Source organism: Chiloscyllium punctatum, chromosome 2, assembly GCF_047496795.1.
Source record: "Chiloscyllium punctatum isolate Juve2018m chromosome 2, sChiPun1.3, whole genome shotgun sequence".
NCBI classification, from domain to species: domain Eukaryota; kingdom Metazoa; phylum Chordata; class Chondrichthyes; order Orectolobiformes; family Hemiscylliidae; genus Chiloscyllium; species Chiloscyllium punctatum.
In genome coordinates this window covers 130,373,385-130,391,516 of record NC_092740.1, presented here as the reverse complement: position 1 = coordinate 130,391,516, position 18,132 = coordinate 130,373,385, and the positions used below count along the sequence as shown (strand labels likewise).

The window sequence follows — 18,132 nt, the reverse complement described above, 5'->3', positions numbered from 1 at the left end:
TTACAGCAGACAGAAGCAGCAAATCAGTTTAGGGAACAAGAAAATAGCAAGACTGAGGTGACAAAGTTTAGCAGTGAGACTAAGCAAAAAGAGAGGACTTAGACTACAGGGCACAGTTCAAGTACTGCTGGATGAAAGAGCCATCGAACTAAAAAAGGTTGTAGAGAGAGATTGAGGCAAAGTCATAGATTGTCTTAAAAATAGTATGATCCCGGAGAAGCAAGTGCAGACATGTTGAGCATCATGAATCCAAATTCTAAAGTTGGTGACAGAGTAAGTGAGGAAACTGGTGGGTCTTTCCTTTGTATCTCTTTTGTTTGGACAAATGGTTTAAAAATTAGGAGATGATATCATAACTGAAGTTAGGAAATCCACATTTAAAATAATTAACATTCAAATTAATTAAGTTAATTAACATGCAATATTTTCCAACTGTAGCATGCGGGAGTTGGTGGCCATTGTGATTCAAGTTGACAATGTTAGCGTTCCAAAGCTGCTTAGGAAACTTTGGCTCAAACGTGAAGAGCTGCAGTCACTGTGATGCATCAGGGAGAGGGGGAAGTTACTTAGATGCTATTTCAGGACATAGTAACACCTCTTAGATTAATGACATCAAATTTGATTTGGTTATGGACAGGAAGGTTGATGGTGAGGCACTGGGATCCAAAGCATAGCTTTGGAGGAGCCTCAGCATGTGCCCTTGTCCAATAGGTACGGACTTCTCGCTCTAGGTGTGGATTGGGGCACATACTGCAGGAAGTGCCATGGTTCATGACATCTCTTCTGGGCTGGAGAAGAACCTGGAGCAGGACAGAAAGGATCCAGTTGTCATGGTCTATGGATGTAGCAATGATACAGGTAAGACTAGAAAAAAGGCTCTGCTGGGGGATAACAGGTAGCTTGGGGCTAAACTAAAATGCAGAACCACAAAAACAATATTCAGCCAATTCCAAAGTGCAGTAGGGTAAATGAGATTACAGAGGTATTAGAGGTCAATGATTGATGTGAGAGAAATGGGTTCTAGATCATGGGGGCACTGGTACTAGTTCTAGGGAAAGAGACAGCTGTTCTATTGACATTGGCTTCAATTGATACATGCTGTGACGGGTGATCAGGCAACTTGTACAACTAGGTTCAGATAGGGTTTTAGTGAGAGATTGGACTCAACTGAAGGAAAATTTAAAACAGCAAAATGAAATGAAAAAGCAGAGGTGCAGGGTAGTGAAGAGGCAATGATAATCAAAATGAGATAGGAAGGAACAGAAAATATAATCAAAAACTGCAGTAGAAATTAGAACCAGACTATGTAATAATGGCAAAAAGTCAAACTTCAAGACCTTGTATGAATGCATGCAGTAGTTCTAACAAGATGAGTTGACAGCACAAGTAGAAAAAAGTGAATAAGGTTTGACTGCTGCTGTGGAAGCATGGTTGCACAGTAACGAACTCTGGGAAATCAACATTCAAAAATAGCTGACATTCCAGAAAAATAGGCAAAAAGAAAAAGGAGGTAGGGTAGTCTTGTTAATGAAGAAGAATAACAGTGGGACAGTGAGTAGTGATACACGTACAATAGATCATGCTGTAGAATCAATTTGGGCGGAAATTGCCTCACTGTAAGACAAAGTATAAATCATGAAATAATGGAGGTATGCAAGGAGAGCAGTACAATTGCCATGGGTGATTTTAATCTGCATATTGACTGAACCAAATCAGATGGGCATGGGCAGCATGGAAGATGAATTTGTAGAGTGCATCAGATATTGTTTCTTAGAACAGTACTTCGCAAACTCGAGCTTGGGAAAAGGCTATGTTAGATGTAGCTACATGTAATGAGGCAAGATTATTAAGAGATTTCATAGTTAAAGACGCTAAAGGGTTTAGCCAGCAAAACATTGTAGAAATTCGACTTCATTTTGACAGAGAGGAACTAATGCCTCAAACCAGTAGTGTCAACAAATAAGGACAATTTAAGTGGCTCAGAAAATAGAGGTGGTGTTCAAACAGATATTTCAGCTCAGCAAAACTTTATTCTGGTCAAAAACAATGACTGATGAAAGGATGAACTACCCTTGGCTAATAAAAGTTGTTAAGGAGAGTATCAAAAAACTAGGGCATTAAAAGCAGTGTAAGCTATTGATAGGTCTGAGGATGGGGACCTCTTTTATTTTGAAAACCAGTAGAGAATGACAAAACAGAGAAAATGAATTGTGAAGCAAATTGGGACGAAATATAAAAACAAACAGCAAGAGCTTCTATGCGTAAATAAAAATCAAGAGAAGCAGCTAAATTGAATTTTTTTGGGGGATTCTTGGAGGATGCGACTAGGGATTTGATGATGAGGAGCAGGGAAGTGGCTGATAATTTATATCAATAGTTTCCTCATTGTTCATGGTGGACGGCAATATAAACATTGCCAAGACATCAGATAAGCAAGGTGACAAAGGAAGGAAAGTAACACCATGTACCCATTCTCTATCATGGGGGCAAAGTATTTAGCACAAAAACAGGTCTGAAGGCACCCAGGACATGATGGCCTGCTCCAAGTGTTTTAATCTAAGTGGCATGAGATAGTGGGGCATTGGTTGAAATCTTCCAGAACTCATTGGATTCTTGGAGAGTTCCAACAGATTGGAAAATAACTAACCTGATGCCCCTGTTTAAAAGGGGAGGAAGACAAAAAGCAGGATCTACAGACCGGTTAGCCGAACGTCTGTAGCGCAGTTGGGAAAATGCTAGAGTCCATTATAAAGGAAGAAACAGCAAAGCATTTAGAAAAGCTTAATGTAATCAATTAGAGTCAACTTGCTTTTGAGAAAGGAAAACCATGTCGCCCAAAATTTCCAAAGTATTTTGACGATATTATAAGCAGAGTTGATAAAGGGGAAGCAGTAACCTTCCCTCTAAGCTGCACGGCAGCCACTCCATTAGCATGCCAATTGTGGTACTGACTTACTGTTCTAGAAGTTGCTGCTGCACACAGGCCTCAGAGGCCCACTAGAGGAAACACTGATCAATAGACTTAGTGCATTTGGATTTCCAAAAGGCATTTGATAAGGTGCCACATTAGAGATATTATGCAAGTAGGAGCTCACAGTATTAGGGCTAATATATGAACTGAGGATTGGTTACACACAAAATGCAGAGTCGGAATTAGTGGGCATTTTCAGGTTGGCAAAACATAATTGGTAGAGTGCCACAAGGATCAGTCTTGGGGTTCAATTATTTATTATGTATATTAATGTTTTGGAGGAGGGGGCAGAGAATAATATATCCAAATATGCTAATGATATAAAAACAGATGCGACGGCATGTTGTGAGGAGGTCATAAGGGATTTGCAAGGGGATACAGTTAGGTTCATTGAATGAGTAAAAATTTTGCAGATGAAGTTTAGTGTATGAATATATGAGGCTGTGAACAATGGCAGGAAGAATCAAAAGGCACACTAATATATGCATGAAGATTGACTCCAAATGGAAAGTGCAGTGCAAAGGGATCCAGATATTCTTCTGCACGACACAACAATGTTAGTGTGGAGGTGCAGCATGTCATTAGAATTAGATTTTATTGTCGCATGTACTCAAGTATTGGAATACAGGGGAACCTCGATTATCCGAACGAGATGGGTGGGCACTATTTCGTTCAGATAATTGATTATTCGGTTAATCGATTCAATGCCTTTCCTCTGGGGCTCGGAGTTTTCTATTAAGTCTGCTCCCCGTTCAGGACACTAGCAGCAGTACAGCAAGCACAAGCCTTAGCCTGCTCCCAACACCGCCCACCGCCCGTCCCCAACCCTGCCTGTCACCGCCTTATCACCCGCCCCCAAAACCCCATCCAACTTCACCCCCCCACAACGCCGCCCACTGCCTGCCCTCCAAACCCTGTACAACACCGCTCCCCCCTGCCTGCCCCCCAAACCCTGTCCAATACTGCCCTCGATCACTCAAACCGTGGCCCCCGTCCGCCCCAACACTGCCCCCACCCCACACGTCCACCCCAACACCGCCCCCCGCCCCCTCTTCAGGGCGGCCAGACTGGACACCAACAAGACCGCTGCTGCTGCTACTGCCTTTTTTTTGCCACACACAACTTTTTACTGCAACTTTTTGACAGGTTCCACCTTTGCCCTGTACAGGAGAATGTTAGACAGATTATCTGGGGAAGCGGGGGGGTGAGGTTTAGGGTACACCTCTGTGGAGAACTCCTGAGAAAGTGTGCGAACAGAGAGAGAGAGAGAGAGAGAGAGAGAGAGAGAGAGAGAGAGAGAGACAGAGAGAGACAGAGACAGAGACAGAGAGAGCAGTCATTTAGAGATGGTGCCTGCACTCCCATCAGTCCAGGACTGTTCTCGGCAGCACTTTTAATCACTGCAAACAAAAGACACGGTCAGTGTTCAACGCATGTCTTTGATGTAATGTTTCCGTCGGAACTCGAGATCTCCTTCGGATAATTGGTATTCAGATAATTGAGGTTCCTCATGTACATGAGTACAGTGAAAAGTGTACAAAATCGCCATTCTCTGGTGCCATGTTGGTTACGAAACTAGAATTTCAAGAAAAAGATAGCAAAAGACTAAGTCCCAGAGAGTTCAAAGACAATATCAATTTGACTAAATGGTGGCAAATGGAATTTAGATCTTTATTTCTGGGGATTAGAGTTTAAAAATTGAAAGCCATATTATAACTGTACAGGGTGAGACCATACTTGGAGCAGTGTGAACATTTTTGGTTCCTGTGTTTAAGTGAAGACATTGGAAATAGTTCAAAGGAGATTCATTAGACTGATTCATGACTTGAAGAGGCTGAATGATCAAAAATCGTGAAACACGTTTGTTCTTTATTTGTTAAAGTTTAGGAAAACGAGGGGTGATTTTATTGAAACATACAATATTCTGAGGGGTTTTGGAAGGATAGATGGTGAGAAGATGTATTTACTCGTCAGGAAATGTTGAACTGGGGACATAGATAAGGAATAAGGGAAAACTCTTTTAAAATTGCAATTCAGAGGAATTTCTTCTTTCAAAGGGCATTGAATGTCTGAAATTGTTTATCTAAGAGACATGTGGAGGCTAGATCACTGAAATTATTTAAAGAGGATGTTAATGGGTGTACATCAAGGAATTGAGGTAAAAGAGGAATACAAAACAGGAGTTGAGACCTGGAGAGATCAACCATGATCATATTGAATGTTGAATGGCCTACATTTGCTCTTATTTATTATAATCTACCCGTCATAAAAATGCATGATGACAGGTCAAGCAGAAAAAGACAGCAGACCAAATAATAAAATTCAAAATTAAGATTCCCAGTTAAACATCTTTTTTAAAATACAATTATCAAAAACTCATTACAATTGCTAAAAAGAATATGAAAAAACATAAATATTCAATTCAGAAAGCTGGATTTACTTCGCATGAAATGTTTTATGGCAGAACAAGCAAATGATAGAAAGAAATCTGAAGATATATGGAAAAGGAGCATTTTATTTATTTTGTTGAAAACAACAAGACTTACTATGTTATAGTCATTCATAACTTCTTCCATGTCAGTATTGGTATTCAGCTTATCTACCAACTAAAGGCAGAGAACAAGATAAAGTTAAGAACTATTAAAGAAATAAAGTTAAAGACAACAATGCAGCCTTTTGTATGATTAGTATAACAAAGCGCTTCAAAACCAATGAAGCTTTTTAAACATTTTGATGTAGACAAACATGGATAACAAAATGTTACTAACTAACTGTAATAACTTGATTATTTCTTGTTCAATAAAGATGGCTGAAGAAATAGCCAAGAAACTAAGGGAATTTCTTTGTCCTCCTCAAATAGGGCTCTAAGATCTTTCACATTCACTGGAGAACTCAAATAGGACACTCTACCTATTGGCACCTGTGACAATACAGTATTGCCTCAGCGTTGCACTGAAGAGTTGGGCTTAAGTATACAAGCTAAGAATGGAGTTTGTCCCAGAAGTGAATATTGCCACTGAACAAAAAGCAGATTACACTTTAGCAATAGAACATTAAAGAAAATGTTTTTTTTTAATTTATTGTGCTGTATTTTTACAATTCAGCTAAAATGATTATAATGCCATTGCAGACAGAATACGTTAGTTATTTCTCAACACTATGTATCCACGTGTAAAGTCAACTTAGCAATTATACCCACCATATTGTAGTCTGCTAGTTGCCCCTGCAGATCTTTTATTTCCACGGCCAAAGCTTCAGCCCTGTTGCAAAACATGAAATGCAGTTAACAATAAATACCAGTATTTCATTTACTGTGCATAGAATTTGCACATATGCACAAACTAGGTACTTACCTCTTTTCATAGGATAGATAAACAGAATTTTCTTGATTAAATGTATCAATTTCTTTTTGTAGCTTGCTGACTTCTGTTGTAAGTTCATTTATTTTGGCTCTGTACAAAAACATTGCAGGAAAGATTTACACAATAAAACAGAAACCATATCATTAGTAAACATAGTCCAAAGAAAGGCAAAATCAGGTATATCCCATTTACCTGTAACTAGGAACATGTGATTGCACTAGAGATAGTGCAAAGGGGATTTACCAGGATGCTATCTGGGCAAGACAGTCTGAGCAATGATGAAAGATTGGACAGGCTTGTGTTGATTTGCTTGGAATAGTGAAAATTCAAGAGGGTTCATGGTAGAACTTTAGAAGATCATGATGGGCACAGATAGGACACTTCTACTATTAGCAGAAGGGTCTTTAAGATATCTTTAAGATAAGAGGCAGAAGGCTAACAAGAGAGTACTGGATACGTTCTTTTCATTCAGAGCATGATGCAAGTCCAGAACACTCTGTTTGAAAGGATAGGTGCATCAGAAACTCATAGAACCTTTAAGCAACATACAGATATTCACTTGCATTGCCATGGCCTCTAGGGTTATGGGCCAAAACCTGAAAAATGTGAGTTGTGTAGTCAGATCTTTGATGACCAGCATGAACATGATGGCCCAAATGACCTCCATCTCTACTGTAATCATTTACGAGTCTATGGAAGATTAGGATGAGGATAGACAACATGGTTGAAAACATGGGTGTGGAGAAGGTTTTCAAAAGGTGGACAAGGAACTGAAAAGTTTCAGGGAAAAACGTTGCTGAAAGCAAAGGCATTATAACTCTACCACCATTGGGAAAGTGAAGGAATTTTGAACGGGAGCTCTGGAATTAGACAAAAAGCTAGTTTAGTACGGGTTACGGGGGTGGTTACAACTTTGAAAGAACTTAAAAGACAAGGTTGAGGATTTAAATTGAATGCAGGGAAAGCCAGTGAAGGCCAGCAAGGATGACAGCAAGTGCTGTGTTGAAGAATTAGGAATAAGCTATAATACAAATAGGAGGGTTTTGGACAAGCTGGGGCCAATGGAAAGAAGATATAAGTCCAGTAATGGGAGCTTGAAAGTGCAAAGACATTTATAAAAATTTAAATAGCAAAGCAATGATAGCAACAGGTGTAAACGAGTGGTCCGTGATGGGTAAAATGCGATGTTTAAAGATCAAAACACAACCAATTCCACAGAGTTAATAACAGACTTCTTGTATTCATCAAAAATATTAAGCTACTCACCTGAGCAATCCAAGAAAGTAGGATTTATCAAGTATCTGACGATGAGGTCCTGTAAATAGAGTTATAGAGTCACAGGGTCATACAGCGTAGAAACAAGCCCTTCGGCCACTATATCTATGCTGACTGATAACAGCAAACTACACTAATCCCATTTACCTATACTTGGTCCAAAGCCCACTATGCCCTAACATTTTAAGTACACATCCAGATGCTTCTTAAATGTTGCAAGAGTACACCACACTCTCAAGCAGTACGCTCCATATTTCTATCCTGCTCTGGACGATTTTGGTTTTCCTCAGCTCTCCGCCTAATCATTTGCTCCTCCCCTTAAACTTTTGCCCGCTGGTCTTAGACATATCTGCCATGGGGAAGAAATGTTCATGACCTACTTTATGTATTCCTCTCATAATTTTGTATACCTGAAATCAAATCTGCTTGTCAGCCTCCTCCGCTCCGAGGAAAACAATTTTACCTATTTAGTCATAGCAATTTTTTAAAAATTCACTATTGGGATATGGATGTTGCTGGCTTGCTAGTTGCCCATCCTTAGTTGTCCTTGAGAGGATGATGGTGAGCAGTCCACATGCTGTATCCATAATGCAGAAATTTGACGCAGCAAAATTGAAGAAATTGCGTTATGTTTCCACGCCAGGATAGTGAGTGGCTTCGAAGGGACCTTGCAGATGATGTTGTTCCCACGTAATTGCTGTCTTTGTCCTTCTAGATGGAAATTTTGGGTCATGGGCTTGGATTTTAGTGAATTTCTGCAGTGCATCTTGTAGATAGAAGCAGCAGTATGTACTAAGTTAGGTGGTGGATGGAGCGACTGCTTGTGGAGATGGTGCCAATTAAGTGGGCTGCTTTGTTCTGGATGGTGTCAAGCTTCTTGAGTATTGTTGGAGCCATGCTCATCCAGACAAGTGGGGAGTATTCCATCAAATTCCTGATTTGTGTCTTGAGAATGATGGGCAAGCTTTGGGTTCAGGAAATGAGTTACTTGTCGCAATAACCTTAGCTTTGATCCTGTAGTCACCTTGTTTATATGGTGAGTCCAATTGAGTTTAGTCAATTGGAAGCCCACTGATGCTGTCAGTGGGGTATACAGTGATGGTGGTTAGATTGTCTTCAGCATTTATATGGCATGAAAGTTACTTGCCACCTGTCAGCCCAAGCCTGGATATTGTCCAGATCTTGTTGCATTTGAACATGGCCTGCTTCACTATCTGCGGAGTCACGAATGGTGAACATTGTGCATTCATCGATGAACATCCCCACTTCTGACCTTAAGATGGAGGGATGTCCGTTGATAAAGCAGATGAAGGCCTAGGACACTAGTCCTGCAGAAATGTCCTGGAGCTCAGATTACTGATCATGAACAGCCACAATGATCTTCCCATATGCAGGTATGACGCCAACCAGCAGAGAGTTTACCCCTTGATATCCATTGATTCCTGTTTTGCTCGGATTCCTTGATACTACACTCAGTCAAGGGCTCACTCTCACCTCGCCTCTGAAAACAAGCTCTTTTATCCACGTTTGAATCAAAGCTGTAGTGAAGGTATGAGCTGAGTGGCCCTGGTAGAAACCAAACTAGATGTCAGTGAGCAGATTATTATTGCTGAGCAGGTGCTGCTTGATAGCACAGTTGATGATACCTTCCATCACTTTACTGATCATTAAGAGCATACTGTTGGGGTGGTAATTGACTAGGTTGGATTGTATGCAGGACATATCTGGGCAATTTTCCACATTGTCGGATAGATGCCAGCATTGTAACTATACTGGAAGAGCATGGCTAGGGGAGGAGCAAGCTTTGGAGCGCAAGTCTTCAGTACTATTGCTGTAATGTTGTCAGGGCCCACTAACTTTGCAGTATCCTGATATCACTGCAATGAATCGAATTTGCTGAAGACAGCTATCCGTGATGCTTGGGACCACTAGAGAAGGCAGAAATGGACCACTTGCCACTTCTGGCTGAAGATTGCTGCAAATTCTTCAACCTTATATTTTGCATTGATATGCTGTACTCTTCCATAATTGAGGATGGTGCTATTTGTGGAACTTCCTCCTCCAGTGAATTGTTTAGTTTTTCATCATCATTCATGATTGGATTTGGGAGGACTGCAGAACTTCGATGTAATCACTTACCTCTGTCTATCACGTGCTGCTTATGCTGTTTTGCATGCAAGTAGTCATGCTGGTAGCTTCACCTGGTTGACACCTCATTTTTAGGTATGCCTGGTACTACTCCTGCCATGTTCTTGTGCACTATCCATTGAAACAGTGTTGATCCCTTGGCTTCATAGCAATGGTGGAGATTGCAGATTGTGTTAGAGTACAATTCTGCTGCTGTTGATAGCCCAAAGACCTCCTGGACGGCCAGTCTTCAGTTGCTGGATCTGTTCAAAAACTGTCCTATTTAGTACAGTGATAATGCCACAGATATTAATGGTAGGTATTCTTACTATGGAGATAGAACTTTATTTCCGTTAGGACTGCGCAGTGGACACTCTATGATGTTGTCATGGGAGAAAGTGTGGACTGCAGATGCTGAAGATCAAAGTCAAGAGTGTGCTGCTGGAAAAGCACATCAGACAGCATTCGAGGAGCAGGAGAATCAACATTCTGGGCATTAATACCGAATAAGATCCTGATGAAGGGCTTATGCCCGCAATGTTGATTCTCCTGCTCCTTGGATGCTGCCTGACCTGCTGTGCTTTCCCAGCACCACACTCTCAACTCTGATACTGTCATGGTCAGATGCATCAGTAGTTGGCAGACTGGCAAGGATGAGGCCAAGTATGTTTTATCCTTCTTGTTGGCTCCCTCACGACCTGCTGCAAAATCCAGACTAGCAGCTACGTCCTTTACGGCCTGACCAGCTTGATCAGTAGTGCAGCTGTTGAGCCACTCTTGGCGGTGGTCACTGAAATCCCCACCCAGAATATATTTTGTGTCCATGCCACCCTCAGTGCTTCCTCCAACTGTTATTTGATATGGAAGAGTATTGATTCATCAGCTGAGGGAGTATGCGGCAGGTTTCCTTATCCATGTTTAACCTGAAGCCATGAGACTTCATGGGATCCAAAGTCAATGTTGAGGACTCTCAGAGCAACTCCCTCCGGATTGTATACCACAGTGCAGCCACCACTGCTGACATATCCAGGAATAGTGTGGGGTCTGGGGCATTATCTGTAAGGTCTGAATCCCTGATTATGACTTCAGTATGACCAATGAGGTAATTACCAAGGTAATGTTAGAAGGATTACAATCAGTTCTAACACACCTATCCACCCCTTCCCACAGAGCCCGATGCTCCAAATAATATTCCTCCATAGCCAACCACTGTCCACCACTCCCATCAACTCAACCCTTCCATTAACCCATCCTGCCACCTCAACTTCTCTCCGTAACTCATCAAAGAGTCTTTGGGCATTTAAACTTGAATACATCAGAATATGGCAACAGCTAGTCTTTCGTTGCAGAGGTCCACAGAATAGAACCACAACATGGAAACAGGCCATTCAGCCCAACAAGTCCACACCCACTCTCTGAGGAGCATCCCACCCAAACTCACCCCTCCCCACCCTATCTCTATTTCCCATGGCTAATTCACACAACCTGCACAGCCCTGGGCACAATGGCATTTTAGCATGGCAACCCACCTAAAGTGCACATCTTTGGACTTTGGGAGGAAACTGGAGCACCCGGTGGCCACCCACGAAGACATGGGGAGACTGTACAAACTCCACACAGACAGTCACCCAAGGCCGGAATTGAACCTAGGTCCCTGGCATTGTGAGGCAGCAATGCTAACCATTGAGCAATGGTGCCACTCCAGCTAAGGCTGAAGCTTCTTTAAAGATTCTCTGTGCAACTCCCTGTGAGGATGCTTGCAGTTGTTGAGCTGTATGTTGGAAAAAAAAGTGCCATAAAATCAAAGGTAACTGCATAACATTCAGCTGAGCTGGATAAAGGGATCATTACGTATCAGGAGATTTGGTCCATTCTCTCTGAATCCACTTTACCAAAATATTTTACAGTTTTAAAAACGTTTCTCAGGGAAATGGTGAAATGTGCATTTAAGAAAACTGAGATCAGGGTCTAATGATGACAATGCAATTGTTGCGAATTGTCATTTCAAAACTCTTATTCATTCATGTTCTTCAGGGAAGGAAACCCATTGTCTTTACCTGTTCTATCCCACGTGAGAAGCCAGAGACATAACAATGTGGTCTATTTTTAAACAACTCCCCCGAACTGGTTTTGCAAGCTACTCAGTTGTATCAAACCACCAAAACATTTTATAGAAATGAAACAAGATGGACCACCAGGCATCAACCTAACCATTAGAAATTACAATATCAAACTCTGCCCTGTCAGATGTTAGATTTCGAATAGTCAGATTACACTTGAAACTTGAACACTATTTTGTGATCTGCCAGTGTTGCCCCCAACACTTCGCTTTTATTTCAAATCTGCAATATTCACAGAACTTTGCATTTCTGAGTGTACAACTTTTAGTGATTGATATATTTAAATGAAGAGGTTCTTTTATTCCTCCACCCAACCTAGACTTCCATCATCCAAGTACAACTGATCTTCCCATTCTTCCCATCAAAAACTACTCTGATTTATCTCTGTTGATCTTAATTTACCAGCAACATCTATTTTCCTGAGATATAAATTATTAGCTTTATAGATTATTTTAAAAATGACAGGGAACAACTTGCACGTACCTTTCATTCCAGTTTTCATTCCACTCAAACCCTGTTGAGTTACAGGGCGATCTGCAACTTTAATCTGAGAAGATAACACACCTCCAGCCATTACAGGGCCACCACGAGTTCCAGGCCTTGCTGTTCCAGGAGATAACTAGAAAGAAATAGAACATTAATATGGTATAAGCAGTTTCAGTTAGGCATTCCTCTTTGTTTTATCTCCAATTTTCAATTTTCCACACGTGTAAACAAACCTGGGAAGAGTTGGAGGTGTAGGGAGAAAGAGTCAAAGAGCAGCAACAGGATACTCAAAGGATGCAGTGTCAGGGGAAATATGGAGTGCAAGAGAACACGATGGAAGGGGAGCATGAGTTCTGGAGAAATAGGGAATGGAAATGTGTTGGGAGTAGAGGTGAGTAGGAGGGCTGGCAATGGACATAATGGGGGTACTAGTGGCCGAAATATTGGGTGGACAATGGTGGGGAGATGTTGGGGGCAGGGGGAGGGGTGGAGAGAAAGTAGAAGACAAAGATAGCAGAAGAATTAGGGACCGGACAGGATTAGATAGAAGGGATAGGTGGGTACTATTGGTTCTGGGGGTAGTTGGGAGCATTCAAGGTGTTGGGCGCTTTGAGGATGGTATGAGGGGCTTATGGATGTAGACAAATTCTTTAATGCATTCATGAGATGTGGATGTTACTGGTTGAGCTGACATTTTTTTGTCCATCCTTGTTGGTGAATTGCCTTGTTGAACTCCAGGTGATGGCAGCATAGTGAGGGTGCAGATTGGGGAGGGAAGAGTTTGATTTGTATGCTGTTTGCAGTGAGAGGGCTTTGGACTAGGAGGGCAACAAGAAGGTGCTCAGTGGGGTCAATCAACATGGGCAGGATGCTGAAGGTGATGGTCGTGGGGGGGGCTGTACTGGTGATAAGGGTCAAGATGAAAGTGTTGGGGGGAAAGAATCACCAAAGATCCACGGACGGCACTTTCTAAACCCATGATCATTTCTATCTAGCAGGACAAGGGCAGCAGATATATGGGAACACTACCACTTTCAAGTTCCCCTCCAAGCCTCACAGTGCCAGGGACCTGGGTTCAATTCCAGACACAGGCGAATGTCTGTGTGGAGTTTGCACATTCTCCCTGTGCCAGTGTGGGTTTCCTCTGGGTGCACCGGTTTCCTCCCACAGTCCAAAGATGTGCAGGTTAGGTGAACTGGCCATGCCAAATTGCCCATCGAGTTGAGGGATGTGTAGGTTAGGTGCATCAGTCAGGGGAAATGCAGAGTAATTGGGGTTAGGGAATAGGTCAGTGGGGACTTGTTGGGACAAATGGCCTGTTTCCACATTGGAGGGATTCTATGTAAAAAAGCCACTCACAATCCTGACTTAGAAACATGCCTCCTTTCCTTCACCGTCACTGGGTCCTGGAATTTCCTCCCCAATGGCTATGTGGGTCAACACACAGCAAGTGAACTAGAGCAGTTCAATTAAGGGAGCTCAAGGGCGACTAGAGACGGACAATGCTGTAAATGCTGGCCTGCCAACAACGCCCACATCCCACAAAAAAAATAAGGTAATATTGCTAGGGGGAAAGAGAGTGATGGTGATGGGAGAGGAGGAGAATGAATGATGGAGGGGTGTTTGGGGAAGGTGATTGAAGGGGAGGATCATTGAGGGGACAGTGACGGGAGTGACTGACGTGAGGGGCAATCGTGGAGGATGATGATGGAGGGTGATCGGGAGAATGATTTGGAGAATGGCAGTGTTGCTCTCGGGGAGTAATTGCCCCGCACGGTGCTGATTAAGAGACCTACCCCGGTACCGAGACGGTGCGCTGTGGGAGGAACACGGGCCGCAGTCATCGGAGGCCTCCCCAGGCCTCCTTTACTCATCGGACGAGCCGACGATGGAGGCCTCTGCCCACTCGCCATCCCCAAACTCAGTTAGTCCCCGGAGTCTAAGGGCAAGAGCAACCGCCAGGCCGCGTGCGCCATTCCATCTCCCAGCAACGGCCAGGCCCCGCCCCCAACCCCTCGCTTGGGGAACCGACGTAACGTCGCACCAGGCCCCGCCCCCAACCCCTCGCTTGGGGAACCGACGTAACGTCGCAACAGGCCCCGCCCCCGACGTTGCGCGCATAAGCTCCGCCCCCGCAGGCCGTTTTCCCGCCCCTCGCTCCGATCTCCCAGCTTCAGTTGGTCGTGCGGCCGGCTGGCGGTGTTTTGAATTAGGCTGTTCGCGGGTTCGTCACCTTCAGTGTGCCCACCCGAAGGAGGAGCAATGGGTGTGTGCGGGAGGGAGTCACGATGGGTGTGTGTGAGAGGTGGGGGAGGGAGTGGGAATGAGAGCTGAACTGCGGGAAAATGAGGGTTGCAGTGAGGGTCTGTGCTTGAAGGGTTCAGTATGTGAGAGAGAGAGACAGGGGCTGAGACAAGATGAAGGACGGACAGTGAGGGGACAATCGAAAAGGCGAGGAAATGAGTCAAAGCGAGAGACGTTGGTATTGTGAGAGGGACTGTCGAAGTGTGGCAGTTTGGGTTGTGAGAGAAGCGCAGTCCTGAGTGTGACGGGACGTACAGTCGGTGTGTGAGAGAGGGGGAAGCCGTGAGGGAAGGGACTGTCGGATGTTGAGAGACGGGGGATAGCGCCGTTGTCATGAGGGAGAGAGGGACAGAGACTGAGGGAAGGACGGTCGAGTTTTGTGCGAAGGAATCTGGTGCCACGACAGAACGGGAGTGAGCGAAAGGCAAAGTCGTGAGGGAAGACATGGAAGGACTGTGGGAGCGTCGGAGAGTCACAGGCAGCGAGTGGAGGGAAGAGTGCAGAAGGGACATTCCTCGAGGGAGGGAAACCTCTTCCAAGTGTGAGGGAGGTGCAACTGAGTTTTGAAGCGAGCAGAGGTAGGGTGAGGATCTGAAGAGGGCACGTCGAAGTGTGAAGGATGGACAGCCGCGAATGACGGACAGTGTGAGGGCGGGAAAGTCATGATGAGGGAAACACAGTCAGAGTGTGAAGGAGGGACAGCAGGGTCTGAGGGAAACACAGTCAGAGTGTGAAGGAGGGACAGCAGGGTCTGAGGGAAACACAGTCAGAGTGTGAAGGAGGGACAGCAGGGTCTGAGGGAAACACGGTCAGTGTGAAGGAGGGACAGCAGGGTCTGAGGGAAACAGTCCAAAGTGTGGGGGAAGTACAGTCAGTGTGTAAGATATGGAAAGTTGTTGAGGATGAAGGAGATTTGACGAGAGAGAGGGACGGTCGGATATCGAGTGAGGCACGCTCGACAGGAGAGAGTGGGACAGTCAGGTTTTGTGTGAGGATAATGCAGTCATTGTGTGAGACATAGACACTCAAAGTGTGAAAGATGGACATTTGTCGTGCAAGAGAAAGGAATTCAGTATGTGAGGGACCGATAGTCATGAGTATAGTGGGAATCAGAGGTATGCACAATTGGTATTGAGGAAAGCACCATCAGAGTTATGAGAGTGAGAGACTGTGAACGAGTTTAATTTGTTTAGTGCGAGGTGATGGCAGTCGTATGTGAGGCCAGTTCTTAGCAGGAATTTTGTGATGGATTAAAGAGGGAGCTTCCCTTCAGTACTTTATTTTTTTTTCCAGAGGGGTTAATCCAGAATCGGCTGAATGGTGTCACTGATAACATCTGGTCTCAGTGCTCATTGGACAAGATTGCCCTCAACAACAGTACCAAGGAATTGCATTTCTAAAGCAACCTTCAGATCTGGACAAAGAGGTTATTTTTCAGCCAATTAAGTACCTCTGAATAGTTGTTACTATTCTAAGACAGGAAAGAAAAACATTCTTGTAGTTGGATGCCACAGCTCCACAGTTGGAGACTCAGAAAATCGGTTATATTGTTTATGGTTGTCATTTGGCTCTTCTCGCCTGTTCCACCATTTGACTCAATTCCACATCCTGCCTACCGTTGACAACCAATTTTGTTAGCCAAAAAACTATCTACTGTTGCTTTAAAAGTACTTGAAGATTCTGCATTATTTCTGTGGAAGAATTCCAAAGGCAGTTTGAGACCAAAGAAAATTTCTCTATTCTAATCCTTTCACTTACCTGCATCCAATCCAAGATATAAGTTATAAACCTTCTCTGAACCATTGTTAATACTTTTGCATCCTTTCTATGACCAGAACATCAGGAGAACTAAATCTTTGAAATAATTGCCACAATATTTTTGATGTGCACAAGATTTCATCCAAGACAGCATTTCTTGACAGAGTAGTGTGCCATCAGTACTAATGACAATGTAATACTCCCTCAATACCAACTCACCATTAATATACTAAAAGAGAAAATACTGGGGATGCTGCCAGACCTGCTGAGATTTTCCAGCATTTTCTCTTTTGGTTTCAGATTCCAGCATCCGCAGTAATTTGCTTTTCTCCATTAATAAAGTTCTGTGACAGTACTGTCCCTCCAATAGGAGGTATTTCCTCAGTACTGCCTTAAACTGGGTGGCACACTCTCTGCTGACCCTCTTAAGGTGGAGTGCTCCTAAGCATTGACCTTCCAATAGCACAGCACATAATCAGTACAGGCCCTTTCATGCTATGCTCCTTCAAAACTGACCCTCCACCAGTTTAGTGTTTACCCACTAGTGATCCTCTGACAATGCATAACTCCTCAAAAACTGACCCTCCGATAGTACTCTGTACTAACCCTCCGATGAGGCTGCTCTCTTTTTAACTTCTAGCAATGTAATACTCTCCCAATAGTTCCTTCACTTTGCTGTATCTGTCTCAATCTGTTTCTGAAACATTTTTGATGTAAGTAGCTGTTTTCAAATAGATAGTGGAACCCAAATAAAAATCATGATAATATGCAATATAATCTGCAAGGTTTTCTGTTATACTTTTAAGAAAGTTATAACTACAGATATCAATAAAATTTGTTTGCTTCCTTCATATTGCAGAGTCGGAGTATCAATTTCAAGAGCCCGTGAGACAGAACAAGAGCCTGGAGAGAGCAGGAGCCAGTGGAGAATACAATGTAGGGGTAGTATTAAAGGAGCAGAAAGAAATCAGAAGCACTGTTTACTTTGAGGTGACCACTGACTCGGGCAAGGTTGTAACTGAATGACATTTGCATTCCCAAGTCTACTCGAAAGTGAGGAAGCTAGAGGTGGAGGACCAGTAGGTTGTCCAAAGCTCTGCAAGAAGGTTTCTTGTGAGCATGACAGGAGACACCTCGTCACTGATTTTCGCACTTTCCAGCGAGATTAGCTAACAAGAGTGAAACATCAATGTTTCTCTTAACTACCATGAAAATCCAAAGCTACAGCAGTTTGACAGGAGGTGCCATTACTGAAACTAACAGCCCAAGACTACACTTGATTTACAGTGGAATCTGAGAGAATGAAAATCAAAAAGCAATGGGAATATGAAGAAAGCAGAGCAAAAATGAGAGAACACCCAGAAAAATCTGGTGTCTGGAGATAACACAAGTTAAGAGATCTCAGTGAGGCATTAGAGAGTATTGGAAGTCTGAGAGAGCTTGAATCAGGGGACTGCCAGTGGGTGGAGTGATTGACAGGCTGTAAGCATCTCTGGGTACGTCTGAAAGTGTGCAGAATTTCAAGGAGCTCCATCGATCAAAGAAAACAGGAGCCTAGAGAATGTGAGGGAAAAAACGCATAGAAATTGGAAGGTCCATAGCAACTGGAACCTGGAATCTATAGGAGCCAGAGATAGCAGAAACATTGAGAGAGTGTGTGTGTGTGTGTGTGTGTGCTAAGAGAGATCTAGAAGCTGAAGTGAGAAGGAGAAAGGAAAGTATGGAATGT

At 43.3% G+C, this 18,132-nt stretch overlaps 1 protein-coding gene and 1 long non-coding RNA gene across 3 annotated transcripts in view; one reads left to right on the top strand and one right to left on the bottom strand.

Moving 5' to 3' along the window:
- The window catches only part of ift74 (intraflagellar transport 74), a 129,188-nt gene extending 114,834 nt beyond the window's left edge, over positions 1-14,354 (bottom strand). Inside the window, exons 1-6 of one of the 2 annotated variants that reach the window (XM_072589000.1) lie at positions 14,138-14,354; positions 12,339-12,474; positions 7,600-7,648; positions 6,325-6,423; positions 6,171-6,231; positions 5,518-5,577 (exon numbers count right to left, since the gene is read on the bottom strand). In XM_072589000.1, the coding sequence (XP_072445101.1) occupies positions 5,518-5,577; positions 6,171-6,231; positions 6,325-6,423; positions 7,600-7,648; positions 12,339-12,474; positions 14,138-14,254 (522 nt within the window). In that variant the 5' untranslated portion in view covers positions 14,255-14,354. The remainder of the gene's footprint in view (positions 1-5,517; positions 5,578-6,170; positions 6,232-6,324; positions 6,424-7,599; positions 7,649-12,338; positions 12,475-14,137) is intronic. The other variant, XM_072588990.1, reaches the window with a different exon arrangement.
- Positions 14,355-14,494: 140 nt separating this feature from the next.
- On the top strand, positions 14,495-17,697 carry LOC140489455 (uncharacterized). The gene is made up of 3 exons (XR_011963146.1): positions 14,495-14,607; positions 15,939-16,071; positions 17,263-17,697. It is a non-coding gene; the product is annotated as an uncharacterized lncRNA (long non-coding RNA).
- Positions 17,698-18,132: the final 435 nt, after the last annotated feature.